Source organism: Ilyonectria robusta (genome assembly GCF_021365365.1).
Source record: "Ilyonectria robusta strain PMI_751 chromosome Unknown BGZ61scaffold_3, whole genome shotgun sequence".
In the NCBI taxonomy this organism is placed as follows: Eukaryota; Fungi; Ascomycota; class Sordariomycetes; order Hypocreales; family Nectriaceae; genus Ilyonectria; species Ilyonectria robusta.
In genome coordinates, this window is record NW_025764437.1 from 141,599 (window position 1) to 157,361 (window position 15,763).

The window sequence follows — 15,763 nt, forward strand, 5'->3', positions numbered from 1 at the left end:
TGTTTTGCGAACCTGGACAAATCATGACTGGTTTAGGGTAGCTGTGATACTCTTGTCGGGATTATGTATCAGTGGTGAGCGAGATAGTGTCCTTATATCTGGTGTGTTAAAGCGCTAGAATGAGCCTGGATTTAATAGAACGCTGTACACAAACCCACCGAGTATACTGCTGTCCGACCAAAGGAATAATAAACTCAAAGTGAAGAATGTTTTGGATCCAAGTCCACGACCGTGGCAAATAGTTTCCTTGGTTCGGACAATTTTCCGCAGTGGCCCGGCGCGAGGAACAACACTGTACCTCGGGCCATCTTTCGGATTAATAGAAACAATGACAATATAATCAACGCATGCCTGCCACGGGGCTATTAACATCAATCACCAATACCACAACATAGCAGCAATTCTAAATACCTGCTCCAGTCCACTACCTAGCGAGTGTGCCGACCAAAAATTATTAAACCATGGCTGAATCAAAGCTTACCGAACACGGATTCAAATTCGTCAACTGGGTAGGAGGAGAGGAAGCTGCTGAGAGCTTCGGCATTTCTCATGCGGTGATTATCCCCCCAAATATTCAAACTGTCACAGTCGGAGGGCAACTAGGAATTAAAGACGACGGCAAGATTCCCGAAAAATTGGAGGATCAGGTGGCTGAGGCCTTTGATCATGTTACACGCACCCTCAAGGCCGCAGGGCTGGGAGATGATGCATGGGAATATGTCTACGAGGTAAGTACTGACACATTATTGCTGGTTGATACATACTGACCGTGCTATATTAGGTGCAAACCTTTGAAGTGGCAAAGGATGGAAAGGGGATTGCTGAGACTGTGATCCCCATAGCCCGGAACCTCTTGAAAAACACCAAGCCTGTGTGGACGGGTGTGGAGGTTGCGGCACTGGTATTCCCGGGTTTACATCTTGAGGTGACAGTCAAGGCATTTATCCCACCCAAGGGGCAATAAAATAAGATACCTCTGGAAATACATGAATGCGTTATGGAATTATTCCGCTCGCCAGTACGACCGACCTCTTGATTACGTTACTATGACGAGTATTTGGTCATTGTGGTAGCATTGGGTGACAAATGCTTGAATTGTGGATAAAACTGTGTTTTTTTGACCTTGTGCCGGCAACTTGCTCACCTTGAGGGGCGATCCCATCGATCTGCATTGCAATTTTAGTGTTGTGAAGGGAGAGAATAACTTGCTCATCATCTAAGTACTTGTAGCACAGGTGTGTGAGAGGGGGGTGTGGGAGACCGTGTGGAGGTGTTGCACTGCAATTTTAATAGTTTGAAGGGAGAGGTTAGGGCGTCCTACAGGTACCTATTCTGCAGGATGACGGATGCCGGAGGATGCAATTGCACTGCAATTTTAGTGCTTTAAAGGGAGAGAGTGACGTACTCGGGTGTTGAAGAGCGGTGTATCTTGCACTGCAATTTTAGTGCTGTGAAGGGAGAGAGTGACTTAGTGCATCATCTACAGAGTACTTATTAGAGCACAAATGTATGAGAGGTGGGGCGGTGTTATGGAGCTCCACTGCAGTTTTAGTACTTCAAAGGGAGAGGGTTAGGGTGTCCTGCTACGTACTACGTACCTAGAGGTGTAGTGCACTGCAATTTTAGTGCTTCAAAGGGAGAGAGTTAGGGTGCTAAGGTAGAACGATCGGTGAGTTGCACTGCAACTTTAGTGCTCTAAAGAGAGAGTTAGGGCGTCTTACGCAATCAACCACTGCTGCGTAGGTAGTAAAAAAGCATGTAAGCTGAACCAGGCAGATAAGCCCCTGCCTATTACAGTGCAATTTTAGTGTTTAACAACTTACTACTCGAGGCTAGGTAACCGTGTATGACGAAGATGGTCTGGTACCGGATCTATTCGTCATTCGTGTTTGCACTGCAATTTCAGTGCTTCAAGATGAGTTGGGATTTGGTGCCCGATTCATGGGCTGTCTAGTTTCTGTTAGCTTGAGTGTGTAACTCTACTGCATCTATCTTGGTGAAAAAAAAAGCTGGCCGAAACGTCAAATTAGGCGACTCAGTGAGAACCTCGACACTCTAGGTGCGAGATGTGAGCCGATTGAAACTGTAACATAGTTGTAACTATGAGACGAGATACTGAAAGCATCCTAATCCTGTCAAGATTGGACCGAATTACCTACTATTGTACATACGAATCCACGTAGATTTAACGTAACTTTTTGTCTAACTCGAAATCCTTTAGCACTTGTTGTGCAAAATCGTCGTCAATCAGCACACGCCAACCCGTAACACTCATGGCCTTGGCAGCTTGGGTCGCTGTTCGATGAGCGTCTGTAGTCCCAGCCGCTGTCGCAAAACCAGGACCATGAATGTTGTCTCCAGGAAGGACAGGAATGCAAAAGCTACCATGGAACGACGGACATTCGTAACTCACATTCCCCATATCCGTGCCATAGCCCCCGCGGTCTCTGCTCCTCAAGTCGCAATAATATTCCTTCTTAAAGTTCGTTGCCATTGCCTCTGCAAAATTTGAGCATAGTGCTTCATTGGGTCTGAGGTCGGCATATGGTTCCATTCTAGTCGAATGTTAGCAGATAGTTGAACAATGTGGAAACGCGTACTCATTGATAATTTCCACTTGACAAGCGGTTGCAATGGCAGCACCTTGAAAACATTTATACACTCGGGCACTCAAGTTCAACATCTCTTTTAGCGTCGCGGAGCGAGTGCATGCATCAATGGTGGTCTTGTCGGTGATAATGTTGCTACTGAGGCCGCCTTCTCGAATGACAATGTTGATGCGGTCAGTGGGCATCACTTGCTGTCTGAGCATGCTAACAGCATTGTATGACAACGTCGCTGCATCCAAAGCATTATTACCTAGCCATGGCATGGCACCTGCGTGAGCTGCTTTGCCTGTAAAGGTGACCTTAAATCGAGATCCGGCAAGACATGTCCCGTAAGAGATACCGTCAAGATCCGAGAAGTTGCCAATCGGAGGAGTCGGATGAAGCATCAGCGCCGCGTCGACATTCTTGAATGCTCCGGCTTCAATCAGTTTGATCTTTCCACCTCCCCCCTCCTCTGCTGGACAGCCCAATAGCCGGACTCGCCCTGGAGCTTTGGAGAGTTTTAATGCAGCAACTACTCCGAGAAACGCAGCAATGGAAGATGTGGCAATCAAATTATGCCCACATGCATGACCCATTCCCTCTAGAGCATCGTACTCTGCACACAAAACCACAAGTCGTCCGGAATTTCCATATTCTGCCAGAAATGATGTCTGGAGACCATACGCATGGGGAGTGACATCTAGGCCTTGGCCATGAAGGAATGATGTAATGTTGTCATGAGCTTTGAATTCCTTGTAGCACAATTCGGGGTTGTCATGGATCTAGAATTATTAGTCTCAGATGTGTCCAGAAATTAATTACTTACTGCCGTGTTGAGTGCTCGGAGTTCTTGATCCGCATTGTCAATCGCTTCAAAGATTGATTCGCGTGTCGCCTCGTTCAGACCGACCGCAGGCGAGGGGGATAACGTCACGACTGTCATTGCTGCAGGATGCAATCCAAGACGATTCTGAACGATAATGATCAACGCAAGATCATTTTTATAATGCATTTGTTAATCCACTGGCTTGCCCCTGTATACGTGATCTTGATGATATCTCTTGGCGATGTTCTCGTCGTCAACTTTGACCAATCAGAGCAGTGCGATTGCGAGAGGTGCGCCGTTACGATAAGGTCGTGAACGAGCCGACAGTTCACGATGGTTGAAATGAGTCATATTTTGACGACCAATATCTGGTGATTAATATCTGGCGCTAGCTAGTCGTAGATATTGGGCTGGTATATGAGCCGCGTAGAATGGTACTGATTGTCTGCATCCCGACCCTTCCAAATTGTGCCTCGACCTCGATGATTGTTTGGAGGGCTGACTTGAAGCGTGAGAGGTTGAGTTTACTCATAATCCAGTCTCGGTGGATTGTGTCCTTTGTTTCTATTCCTCCGATGAACAATGCCCATTGCAATCCATCAAACATAGAGGTCGAATGAGCCGACGAGGTCGCTCGTTGAGCAGCTGCGAGGAGTTGTGATAAACACTGCTCAGGAGGAATGGTTTGTATTTTCTCGGGTGAATTTTCTGTGTATCGGTAGCAGCAAAGCCGTATGGCATGGTAGATGGCAACAGCAGCGGCTGCAAATGCTACCAATCCCGTTGATGGCGCTGTAGGGGAGGTCGCGATGCCGAAGACGATAGAATATTTCTGCAAGCGTCAGCTAAATCGCCATGTAGAATAAAAACTCACTGTTTCTATTAAGGAAAATGTATCCTCAATCATCTGCAAGGCTGAAAGATTGAAGCTTGAGTGACCCATCTCTGTTACATCGAACCGGAGTGAGAGTAGATCGATGGTCATGTCAACCACATGAGACATTTCCATGTCATTGATGCACTGGCTCTCTGGATAAGCCGCACCCCAATTGAGTTGCAGCATTGGCCGGGATACCTCCCATACCGCCTTTAATAAATTCGGCTTCCCTTGAAAGTACCTAGCAACGTCCCCGGCACACCCAGAGAATGAGCAATAGACATCCTCCTTGTACAACCAAAGGATCAATCGACAGAGGAAGCTGCGTATCGCCGCATTCGGAGCGACTCTACTGAGTCGTTCTGTCAGGCCAGATCTAGCCAGAGACTCTAATTCGAGTTTGTCGATATAATCAAGGGTTTTCTGGCTCAGCTTTTGGAGTTTGAACTCGTCGACCAACCTCTGCCGGGACATGTAGATGTAGATGTAGTAAAGGCAAGATAGAATCTCTACATGATCTTTGCTATCAGACACGGCATGCATGAACATTGAGGAGCCGCTGTTAAAGTGGTGGTGGGCCAACAGTCTGCGGTTTGTCTGCGTGTCGTATTGCGTATCAAGATCATGCAAGGAGATGGCCAACGCAAAGTGCATTGCCATGGTACTGTTCGAGGATTGACGCAAGAGCAGCTTTGGGAAAGACCACTTGGGATCCTTTGCTGTCTGTGAAAGCGCAAATGAAGTTTCGTAATGTCTGAGCGCATCAAGTTCCTCTTCGCCAAGTACTAATGAATTCGGCAAAGGGATGTGCGATGTGGACAAGGGGAAAGAGTTCTGGGGAATCCATTCCAAGGAATCGATTGTTCCACCCGGGGTGACTGAGTCTGGCTGGGATTCAGAAGCTTGACTGATTGAGCCAGAAACATTGGCCAAGATGTCACAATTCAACATCTCGGGTGTGTCGGGCAGGACTGCCATCTGTGCAAGCTGGACTTGGTCGAGCCATGTTTCTGCAACGCTGTCTAAGGATGCGGGAGAGTGAGCCAAGTAGACGTCACTGGGGCTTCTGGAATCCGGACAGGGCGAGCCTTTTGCCCTCAATTGCTTGAGCGTTCTCGGGGGCTTGGGGGATGGTGTTTCTTTCGACCAATATGGCTGACATGTCAATCCCAAGCGCTCACATCTGCGACAGACGGGCAATTGTTCATCACATTTGACATGTTTTGATCGGCATGTAAAACAACCTGAAAACTGTCAGACTGATGCCAGGATCCAATGTGACAAGGTGAGGGTCGGTCCGCCCACTTCGGACCAAGAGAATACTTACCAAACTTGGAACGACCAGGGTTATTCCTCTTTCTCCCTGTAAATGCTGTCCCTGACTCCATGATTGCCCGTCTGAGGCGCGTGGATAAGACGCTTCAAGAATTGACGACGTGATTGACCTGAGACGATCAAGCGTTTTCAGAACCGGCGACATCCCATTATCAATTGACAGGGATGGAAATTGCAATAAAACTGGGGTTTCGTCGTCAATTCTGATCAATAGCAGTCCAGGTTGATAAAGGGAGATTTGACGCGCAATCGAGGACGGGTGAGCGGGGTTTTGTTTGTTCGGAGAGATAAGATACCGACTAATATGGTTAGCCGGGACATAAGCCAACAATGCGAGATAAGGTCACTGAAGAGTTCAGGAGTGGTCCCATATCACAGCGATGTCATGTAGCAAGCATATGGTAGAGTTCAGCTTTATCAACGCCTACATCTTTACATATTTCGACCTCTACATAAGAACTCTCGCTGCCACTGTTTAAACGTATAGACCTATAATGCTTTGCTGAGTCTTGACCACATCATTTAATATCTACTCATTCCACCTACCAACCGCGCAGTGTAAGCCTGCGTCGCAATATGGGGCTCGAAATGTCACCAACTAAGGATTTCGAAGATGGGGAGAAGGCGCCGGCCTCAATTGAACCCACCAACAGTGTTGACATTGCCGAGGGTGACACTTTGGTGGAGGAAGCGGCTGTGCTCAAGAAAATTGACTTATTGTATGTTCTGACCCTGCCAGTCAACCGAGACTAACTAAGCAGTGTCCTGCCTCTGCTATTTGTCACGTACATCCTTCAATTTCTTGATAAAACCAGCCTGGGAAACACGGCCATTCTTGGCGTCATCCAAGATACGGTATGTCCACTCCATTTATCAAGAGGAGACGCTAACGGCTCAGAAACTTGTTGGACAAGAATTTTCCTGGCTGAATAGTGCATTCTACTTTGGCTACCTCGTTGCGAGTTACCCTGTCTCGATCATCTTGGTCAAACTACCCCTGGGAAAGACAATGTCAATCTCAATGTAAGAAGCCCGGACATTTCTAAAGCAATGAATTAACAGGAGTAGAATTCTTTGGGCCATCGTTCTTGCTTGCCACGGCGCGACCAACAATTTTATTGGCCTTTGCATCGTCAGAGTACTGCTTGGTATTTTTGAAAGCACAATTAGCCCTGGATTTTCACTCATCACCGGCCTATGGTATAAACCATCAGAACACGCTGCACGACATGGAGTTTGGTTTCTTGGCAACTCTGTTGGAGCATTCTGCGGTGCTCTAATCTCATTTGGCTGCTCATACATCACCACTGGACCTCTGGAACCTTGGAGGGTACGTGTTTATGACTGATCTATTGCATGGGCTAACATAAACAGTGGTTGTTCATTATGCTGGGCATCATTACTGCTTTGTGGGGTATTGTTTTGTTGTTTACCCTGCCAGATACACCCAAGACCGCCCGGTTTTTGAACCCAGCACAGCGAATTATCGCCAGCCAACGACCGCAGAAACAGCAGAGGACTTTCAAGACAAACAAATGGTCTCATGCTCAATTCATAGAAGCTATCAAGGACCCAAAGACGTGGTTTCTTTTCGTCATCACAACCATCTCAAGCTTGACCAATGGTGTCATCTCAAACGTACGTGTCCATGGACTCACTTGTCCTCAGCTAACTTTTTAGTTTACGTCCCTTATCGTCGCAGGACTTGGCTACAACACTAGAACCACTCTGCTCCTCGGCCTACCAATAGCAGCCTTCCAATTCGTTGTCATTTTTGTTTCTACCCTTCTTGCCGACAAGTTTCGGAGATCTCGCTGCATTGTGATTATCGGAGGCTATCTTGTCGCTCTCCTCGGCGTTTTACTTATCCGACAACTTCCAGTTACCATGAAAGCAGGCCGTTACGTAGGCGTGCTGCTTCTTGTCGCCTCCTCAAACATATTTCCCCTGATGTTGAGTCTGATTGCTTCCAACACTGCCGGTTTTACCAAGAAGGCGACAGTCAATGCAATCTTTTTCATTGGTTACTGCGCTGGTAACATTGGAGGGCCCCAGTTGTTCATTGCCAAAGAAGCTCCTACTTACCAGGTATTCCAAATCTCCCGCGATGATGGTAAAATTGCTAACAGTATAGACTGCCTTCACTGCTCTACTCGCAATTTTCTGCCTTGTAATTGTTCTCCTCGCGTTATTCAGGGTTTACTTGAACTGGGAGAATAAGCGACGGGACAAAGATCAGGGCGTGTGCATTGATCCTGAGGCGCGCGATAACTCGCCTGGTGTAGTCCAGGACGAGAATGCCGAGGAGATTGACGAAACCGACTGGGAGAATAAGAGCTTTCGATATTATCTGTAGATCCCTCGAGGACTTAATTCAACACATATATTTCAAGTCTGCAAGAAACTATCTAGTACTTTTAAAAGCTGATAAACAGTTGTAAGAGACTCTCATATATCCCCTCCTATAAACACGTATCGTTCGGCTTTTAAGTCTCGTCTGTATAGCTGAATATACTAACGTTAATCGGACTACTGATTCCACAGATATATAACAGCGACCATACGGACCACCAAGACATGCGAACTCAGTTTTTGCAACTTTCTCCTGAGATGCAGAGAAACTTCTCCGATTGGAGTGTTGGATCATCATCACTGTCCTGTCAATGACCCCTCGACCCCCTGAGCCCATCTTCCATGTATTCCCCCAGGGCCGGAGCACCTATATGAATCTTTGTGACAGTGTTCATCCGGTGCTCAAAGATGAATGATTCGTGGCTTTTCATCCATGAGTTGTACTGTGCTAAAAACACAGAGCCAATACGGCAGAATTGAGTCCTTTTATACTGCGCGTCGGGCGAAGAAGCTTTGCGAGATACAGCAATACCTGTGTGGGTGTCCTAAGGTTTGCGTCGTCCCGGACCTCTCGGATGTGTCTGGTACCTCTCGCGTGCACCTGGTACGTCTTGCATTACCTCTTCTCTTCCCATGTTTCAGTGGTCATGCCCTTCGTTTTCCAAGCCGTCTTCTCGGCACAGGTGTTCAATTCCAAAACGAGGCCAAAAGGCGCGCCATCATCTACAATCATTGCATCATATGAATGGGTTGGGTTCGGGGGGGTATACTCAACCAGCCTGCGCAAATTAGTTTGGTAAGTTTATGACTTAACAGTCGCGTCGTACGGTTTGGGGAAAATAAGTACACCTAACTTAAACGCGCTGAGACTGTGTGCCAGACTAGGTTCCCAGGGTTTGACCCGCTTCGACCTGGCGTCACGAGCTTGGTACGAGGGCTCACCCGGATCAAGATTTTTACAATGTGGGGTCAAGATGAACGTTTCTTGAGCGAGAAACTTTCATCAGTAGGCTCTCGAACTCTCTTGATCCCTCCGCTGGCATTGCCTCTTGCGGTTGATCTGATGCCGCCTGTGGACCAGAAGACAACTTAACCTCGACGAGGGCGACGTCGAACTCTGGCGCATCTGCTGGGGCTGCATGACCAACATCTTCACGCTTACGCTGTCAACGACAGACAATTTGTCAATGCAGCACACATCGTCGTCAGTATCGCTGGAGGTTACGGGAATAAGATAGTCGGGTCACGGGGGGCAATAGCGTGGATATGGCCTACGTGACTATCGCTACCTAGGTAGAATATGTTTAATTGTGGGTGATAACAATGGATGATATTGCAGCAATTAAATACAGTAGTGTGATGGCGATAGAGTTGAGTCAGAAATTGATAACAGTTCATATATTGTAGGTATCCCGGTGCGAAGACCACTGGCGAACTGCTCCTCCACATCGGTCACTTGTTACATTAGGGCGTGCTACTTCTAGCTGCCGTCCTTGCGAGCCCGTTTTCCCCACAGTGTAAGCTCTGCAGAGCAATCACAGGTACGCTGAAGGTGCTCCACGTTTTGAACTACATCCAGAACTAGTCTTCTATGTACAACTTTCTCAACTTGTTCCTCCAAGTTTCTAGTGGCATCCATCCTTGAAGCTCAACTTCGCCGTCGTTGCCATCTGCAGTGCTATACACAGGCACACTCGCTTTGGGAAACTCGACGTCTCTCTTCCAGGCGGGCACGTAGAAGAACCCATGATCCTTGCAGTCCAAACTTTCTTCCAGCTCTTCTCCCTTCTTCAACTTGGTGTAGCACTTGGTTTCGACAAAGATGTTCTGGACACAGTCAAGACAAACGTAGATGGCCATGTCCTCAGTAGATCTAGGGTCGTTACAGGCATCGCACCACGATGTCCAGGAGAGTAAGGGTGTTTCTTCGATCGGCGCTTGTGATTGAGATGGGGGATTTGAGTCGGTGTTATGTGGCCCTGGCGAACAGTCCTCAGTGGCCACCGAATTGGCCTTGTGTTCCTCATCCGTTGTAGACACAATGGGCGGATCTGCTATCTCTTCCGTCTCGATATCGACAGCAGCCACTGCCACATCCGACTCAACACCTTCCACCCGACTACCATCCTCAGATGACTGTAGTCCACCTTGAGTATCTGAAACATCGGATCGTTTTACATCTTGTTCCTTTTGAAAACCCTTGGTGATGTACTCGGTCTTCACTCGTTGTCGTTTCTTTTCTTCATGTTCAAGAAATCCAATGTGATTCCCCCACTTCAGCATCGCAACTGCAACGCGGCTGTTCTCAATGTCTCCCAGAGCAATCAGAAGCTGGTGGAGGTATATATACGCTTCGTAGTCATTGCTCTCGTCGTCGTCAGACAAAAGCTCGATGATTTCCAACATAATCTTGCGTGTCCAGGCCCTGGTGAGGTCTGCGTAATTTCCATTGCTGCGATGATGTCTGACAAGGCAGCAAACCGGAGTTACGGCCCGTAGAGACTCTTCGTCATTTTCGGCAAAGGTGAGTAGTCCGACAAGTTTGGCAACGTACAGTTCCACCGTTTCCGAGCTCGAATCGGAAGCAAATCCTTTCTCTGCATATGCGGCCGCAAGATTGTCAACTGCCATGTAGATGATGTATGTCCCAATGTTCTCCTTGGTCTGTGTGCTGTCTTTGATGCCATCTAGTGCGGTTTCGTAGAGGGTAATTCTACTGTCACGTCTCGCTTCGTCAGATGATTCCCCTCGAGTACCTGCTAGGTATCTGCGAAGAGCAAAGACTAGCTCGTCGAATCCGTCACTGAAGCAAAACTCGATCATTTGGCTATACCAGGCTTCCAAGACATCCCATTTCTGATCATTGTCCGCTGCCTTAGCAACATCTTGCAATTCGGCGAGTGAGTCGATCAAGTCAATCACCATTTCATCAACATGCGGTCTCCAAGTCTCCCAGCATTTGTTAACTCCATCGATAAAGTTCAGGACGCGAGAAAAGTCGGATATCTTTGTATACCTGTCGAGTATCGACGAGCACTTTTCCCTCGACGAGAATCCACAGTATCCGTATGAGAGGCATTCCAAGTGGGTTTGCGTAGCCAGGTCATGGTCTTCGCCCATGTCCCAAAGCCGATTACCCAATGCCATTGTGACTCTAGCTAGAAGCACATTCGACTTTTTCTCCAAGTTCAACTCAAGGTCCTGTTTCATCTTGGAAAGTGCATCAACTTGCTCCTGGCGCGCAAGGCGTCTGTCTGCAGCAACGATATACCGGGCATCGAGGTTATCAGGGTCGATTTCGGCAGCCTTCTGGGCCCTGGTAACTGCTTGCCCAATTGGCAAATTCTGACAAATACTTCCTATGAAGGTGAAAGCCTGGAATTCCCAGAGAGAGTCTTGGACTGCAGTGTTTTCGGCCTTGTTGAGAGCAACTGTTGCCCAGGCCTCAATCGCATCTGTGGTTTCCAGAGTAAAGTTTCTTGGATCCTCGAGTTCTTTGGCTGCATCAGCCACTTTCGCAATGTAGAAGGATGCATCATTGGCCATCTGCTTGGATATTTCAGGGTCACACTGCAACGTTAGCTTGAACATGAGTGCGGTGAATCGACTTACTCGTAGAAGATAGCCTCTCAAGAACAGACTGGCACTGATGAGGACCATTTGACTCGGCTTTTTGTGGTAGATTTGCCGCGCCAGATGCGTTGCTGCATGTAACAACACTGATGCATGCAGGCCTCCAGTGGACGTGATACGTTCAACGAAAGATTTGGCCAGGTCTCCCTCAATGCGTTTCGTCACCGTAGTGTCACTGAGCCACCGCAAAACCTCCCGTGTTCCTTCGGTCGAGTACAGCCACTCGGCGCGGACATCCTTGAGGTGAAAATATTCAGTTCTCGCCCAATCAAACAAGGACAGGGACTCGGTCGGGAGGAACAAGGACAGGGACTCGGTCGGGAGGAACAAGGACAGGGACTCGGTCGGGAGGAACAAGGACATGATTCCCTTTTCTTCCGTCAGGAGCCTCACCAGAAGCGGTCCGACTTGTACTTTGAATTGTTTATCAGCAGCTGACAAGTCGACTTGCTTGAAATGGAAAAGGAGATCGCGCCTCGCGTGCTCAAGAATCCCATTGGTGTTCATTGTTTCATCCGTCATGACTGTCAAGTAAGCAATCGCGATTTTGATGTGGGCATTGTCTGGGTCACGACAAATGCATTCCCGATGCTGAGCTCCGAGCTTTGTTTCGAAAAACTGTTCAAAGTCGAACCGACTGTACATTTCGCCTGGACAAACGTTTTGAAGAAAGTGTCGCACAATGTTGATCTCTGTTTCCTGAATGCGAGGCAGTCCAAGGGCCATGTTTTCGTCTGGTGTAGACTTGGATGGGATGCGGTCCTTTGTTTCTGGAGTACGCCACTTAACTGTGTTTGCATCGGTGATTTCAAACAATGTATATTTCTCTGCCAGCTTCTGTGACAGGGGGAGTAGGGAGACTGCCAATGATCGACTTGAAACGGTCTGGCTCCCATCTGGAGAACGGTACTTCAAGGAGATGAGAGTTTCGATCATGTTGACGGGGAACCATCTCCGCCCATTGTCCACCCAGAGAATAATGTCGTTGATTTCCTGGATCTCCTTTGGAGTACGCGTTTTGTTGAGATGAATGATTTCGGCATCGATCTGGTCAGATCTAGTTTTGTTTGCATCTGCTAGGACTGATTCAATGTCCTCAATCAGGTCCATCTGCGCGAGCGTGTCGAGACTTGAATTCAACTTGTAAAAGTCACCTGCACATTTGGCACTCAGATCAACAAGAATCCGCTTACGCCAATCGGATATTCCAGGTCGTGTGTGATCCCGTAGAGTTGCCATGGCATCCATACGGTAGTTGATGTACTTTTCAACATCGCTGCCGTTCCGATCTGCGATTGAAATAACCTCAAACTTGACATCCTTCATATGACGGCTACACTCAGTCACCATCCGCTGTCCAGCAGTCAACATAATGCGGACCTTTCCCATCCCTGACGAACAAATGTTTTGAAACACAGTCACGAAGCTTCTTATGTCTGTGTCAAGTCCATCAACAAAGATGAAAAAGGTCGTGTCCGAGTTGTGACGCTCGGTGTTGTTGACAAAGAGCTGTTCCCATATGTCCAACCAACCGTCGAATACTGGAGTGGTTTGGGCTATATGGGCTACAGACTTTGCCATGGCCTCGAAAGAAACTGAAATCTGCCACAGCAGGGCTTTTGATGCCGTCTCTAAGACTTGTCGTGGGTCTTGGTCAACGATCTTTGAGTCGTGCTCGGGAAAGAAGTAGGCGGTGACAATGCGAGAGGTAGGGTTGTTTTGGCTTTTTTGAAGATGCTTAATAGCGTTTGCCATTAGCGAAGTCTTTCCTGAGCCATTGCTGCCTTGCAGGATGAGAATTGGAGTTTGGGGTTGTGGTGCCTGGGACCAATCCAAAAACACGCGATCCTCCCACAACCATTCGCCAGTAGCGGCGATGACGGAGTTTTTGTACACATCAAAGCTTCTCTTCCAGTTGGAAATGGGTTCTCCTTTCTGGCTGAGTTCAACAGGCTGAAACCCAAGCGCTTCAACAATTGTCTGTCGCCTTTCCTTTGCATCTTGCGTGTTTCTTTGCTCTTTCTGGCCGTCGACGATGGTCTTGATATTTTCCGCGCTGTCGTTGACGATTTCAAACGTTTGAGCGGCCACGAGGAGGGATTCCTTGCTGTTGAGTCTGTCCATTCGACCGAGAAGGCCCTGGATACCATCGTCGTTGAGGAAAAGCATTTTTGTAAAAGCCAAGAATCGCGTGTGCTTCTTGCGCAGCTTGATGGTGCGTTCGCAAATCTCGACAAAAAGCTCGAGGTTTTGACAAGCAATGCGCATGAGCCTTGCATCCATGTTTTCGTTGTAGTACTCAAGACGGTCCAAGAATTCTATACACTTCTCTAATAGTTCAGCAAGATTCTCAAACATGCCTTCATAACCCTGCCATGCCTGGATGACAAAGGTGAGGGCATTGCAGCACATGTCAGCCGGACCAAAGACGGTCGACACGCCGGAAGAAACAATCGACCCGACTGTCTGGATGCATTGAAGGGTTTTGTCAATTACTCCTTTGAGCCGTTGGGCCTTTTGCGGTTTTTTTGAGTCCTGGAATGAATCTAGGTACCCGAGAACATCGTCGATGCCCAACTTGCGAACATTCTTTGCGTCGCCGCCCGCGAGCTGGATGACCTTGGCTTGGACCTGGCGCCAAATCTCGTCAACGGTTTTCTCTTGCTCCAAGCTGACTTGGCGACATTTTGCACTCTTTGGAATAGCAGAGACCGAAGCCATTATTTCCGCTCTTCATTGCGTCGCTGCAGTCGTTTTGTTCAGGTGTCATTTGCTGAGAAAGATCAGTTGTCAGCGTGGTACGAGGTTGCATTCCACTTCTGTGGGACATGTTTACCGACTTTTTCGCCTCAGATCATGCCAGAAATATCAGGACACAGTTTCGGGCACCCCTGCAGTTCAACCTGTTATTATGGAGCTACGCTTGTAATGGCCAGGACATAGGATAACTTTGTCCCAAACTACGAATCATAAGACCCGTCGTAAGTAGCCTCAGAGAATGGCGGTAGTTATATTTCAGATTTCATTATGGTCTATCAGGTTCTGCCATTTGCATTTGAAGTTCTTGAGAATGATTCTGGAGACTCAAATCATGTGCGACATCATTCACAGCTTGAATAACATTGGGGTGTGCAGGTACAGTCAACCACTTTGGCTGTCTAACTAGCCGCACGAAATCCAGAAATATTCCAAATATCGAAGCCAGAATTTATTGGACTACAGTGTGCTATATATTTTGTTGGGTTTTAAAAAGCTCAAGTAAGCATTATGATAAGGCTTCAACTAATCAAGAGCCCATCCTTGGGTGTATTTATTAAATAGCTTAATGATGGGGAAATACACCTAGGGTCGTCTACTCGAGCAGATACAGGAGGTAACAATCAGGTACTTAAAAATACAAAGGATCATCTGATAGAAACATGGAGCATGCCCCGAGGGATATAGACGTGCAGCTCTGTCAAATAGACAGTGAGAGTCAGCCGCGTTGGCAGTTTGCGCCGGTTAAGGCGTCTTGTTTTTCCTCGTCGTCCCGGCTTGCCTTTCCCAGCAACCGTCAAAGTTGAAGAGTAATCCGATTAATAAATTTGGATGCCGATGCTGGATGCATTTAGGGGGTGTAATATTTCCAACTTGAGTCGGGACGGCTTCTTGCCGCTGTGATGGTGCTGACAGACGCACGGGAGTTCAATGACAGTATGTCTAGCCTGCCAGACTAGATACTACTGAAAGGATGAGCTCGGCCTCTACTAGAAAGGGTACGCTTTTTCCCTTTCTCAATTTGCATTTCTGGAAGACAATCTTTGTCGCTTGACTTGCTATTTGACCAGCTGTCGCAGCAGCTCTTATCCCTTTCTTATTGATCTTTTCTACCCTATCCTTTTCAGAAGCATTTGATCAAGTGCTTGACATTCCCTTCTTGCCAATATCCCTCTGCTGGCCTTGGCTGCATGACCTCCTTTTGCCCCGAACTGTAGGGTATCCAAGACTCTTGTTGTCACGGGCCTTGTCTGCACTAAGTGCTTCTTCCACTAACAAACCGGCTGTCGCGTGATAAGGGATCTGGGCTAATATCGTTTGCCACGACCCGAATTCCACTGCCACCGCAAAGCCTTGACAAGGGCGGCAGCTCCTCAGGTGACAGTAGGTATT

The 15,763-nt window shown here is 47.8% G+C and overlaps 5 protein-coding genes across 5 annotated transcripts; 2 read left to right on the forward strand and 3 right to left on the reverse strand.

The window, feature by feature from the left end:
• Nucleotides 1-446: 446 nt before the first annotated feature.
• BGZ61DRAFT_559841 (Endoribonuclease L-PSP/chorismate mutase-like protein) lies at nucleotides 447-964 on the forward strand (the record flags this gene model as incomplete). Its single annotated transcript, XM_046255776.1, has 2 exons — nucleotides 447-728; nucleotides 782-964. Exons 1-2 carry the CDS (start codon nucleotides 462-464, stop codon nucleotides 962-964), a joined length of 450 nt encoding a protein of 149 aa, XP_046109053.1. The 5' UTR covers nucleotides 447-461.
• Nucleotides 965-2,185: 1,221 nt separating this feature from the next.
• On the reverse strand, nucleotides 2,186-3,534 carry BGZ61DRAFT_527625 (amidohydrolase; the record flags this gene model as incomplete). Its single annotated transcript, XM_046253136.1, has 3 exons — nucleotides 2,186-2,555; nucleotides 2,601-3,373; nucleotides 3,418-3,534. The coding sequence occupies 3 exons, from the start codon at nucleotides 3,532-3,534 to the stop codon at nucleotides 2,186-2,188; spliced, it is 1,260 nt and encodes a 419-aa protein (XP_046109054.1).
• Nucleotides 3,535-3,805: 271 nt separating this feature from the next.
• Nucleotides 3,806-5,682, reverse strand: BGZ61DRAFT_473010 (uncharacterized protein; the record flags this gene model as incomplete). The annotated part of the gene is made up of 3 exons (XM_046248404.1): nucleotides 3,806-4,249; nucleotides 4,292-5,538; nucleotides 5,622-5,682. The coding sequence occupies 3 exons, from the start codon at nucleotides 5,680-5,682 to the stop codon at nucleotides 3,806-3,808; spliced, it is 1,752 nt and encodes a 583-aa protein (XP_046109055.1).
• Nucleotides 5,683-6,217: 535 nt separating this feature from the next.
• Nucleotides 6,218-7,985, forward strand: BGZ61DRAFT_473011 (major facilitator superfamily domain-containing protein; the record flags this gene model as incomplete). Its single annotated transcript, XM_046248405.1, has 7 exons — nucleotides 6,218-6,348; nucleotides 6,391-6,484; nucleotides 6,528-6,652; nucleotides 6,698-6,959; nucleotides 7,004-7,267; nucleotides 7,310-7,717; nucleotides 7,764-7,985. The coding sequence occupies 7 exons, from the start codon at nucleotides 6,218-6,220 to the stop codon at nucleotides 7,983-7,985; spliced, it is 1,506 nt and encodes a 501-aa protein (XP_046109056.1).
• A 1,400-nt stretch (nucleotides 7,986-9,385) lies between these two features.
• On the reverse strand, nucleotides 9,386-14,400 carry BGZ61DRAFT_442329 (uncharacterized protein). Its single transcript, XM_046244712.1, has 2 exons — nucleotides 11,594-14,400; nucleotides 9,386-11,551 (listed from the first exon to the last, which is right to left on the reverse strand). The coding sequence occupies exons 1-2, from the start codon at nucleotides 14,333-14,335 to the stop codon at nucleotides 9,563-9,565; spliced, it is 4,731 nt and encodes a 1,576-aa protein (XP_046109057.1). The 5' UTR covers nucleotides 14,336-14,400; the 3' UTR covers nucleotides 9,386-9,562.
• Nucleotides 14,401-15,763: the final 1,363 nt, after the last annotated feature.

What these genes read in the sequence shown, in the direction of transcription:
- BGZ61DRAFT_442329 (XM_046244712.1), bottom strand. Translation starts at nt 14,335, where the DNA reads ATGGCTTCGGTCTCTGCTATTCCAAAGAGTGCAAAATGTCGCCAAGTC. An exon ending in TGAGAGGCTATCTTCTACGA is followed by an intron (nt 11,552 to 11,593) that starts GTAAGTCGATTC and finishes CTAACGTTGCAG; the next exon opens with TGTGACCCTGAAATATCCAA.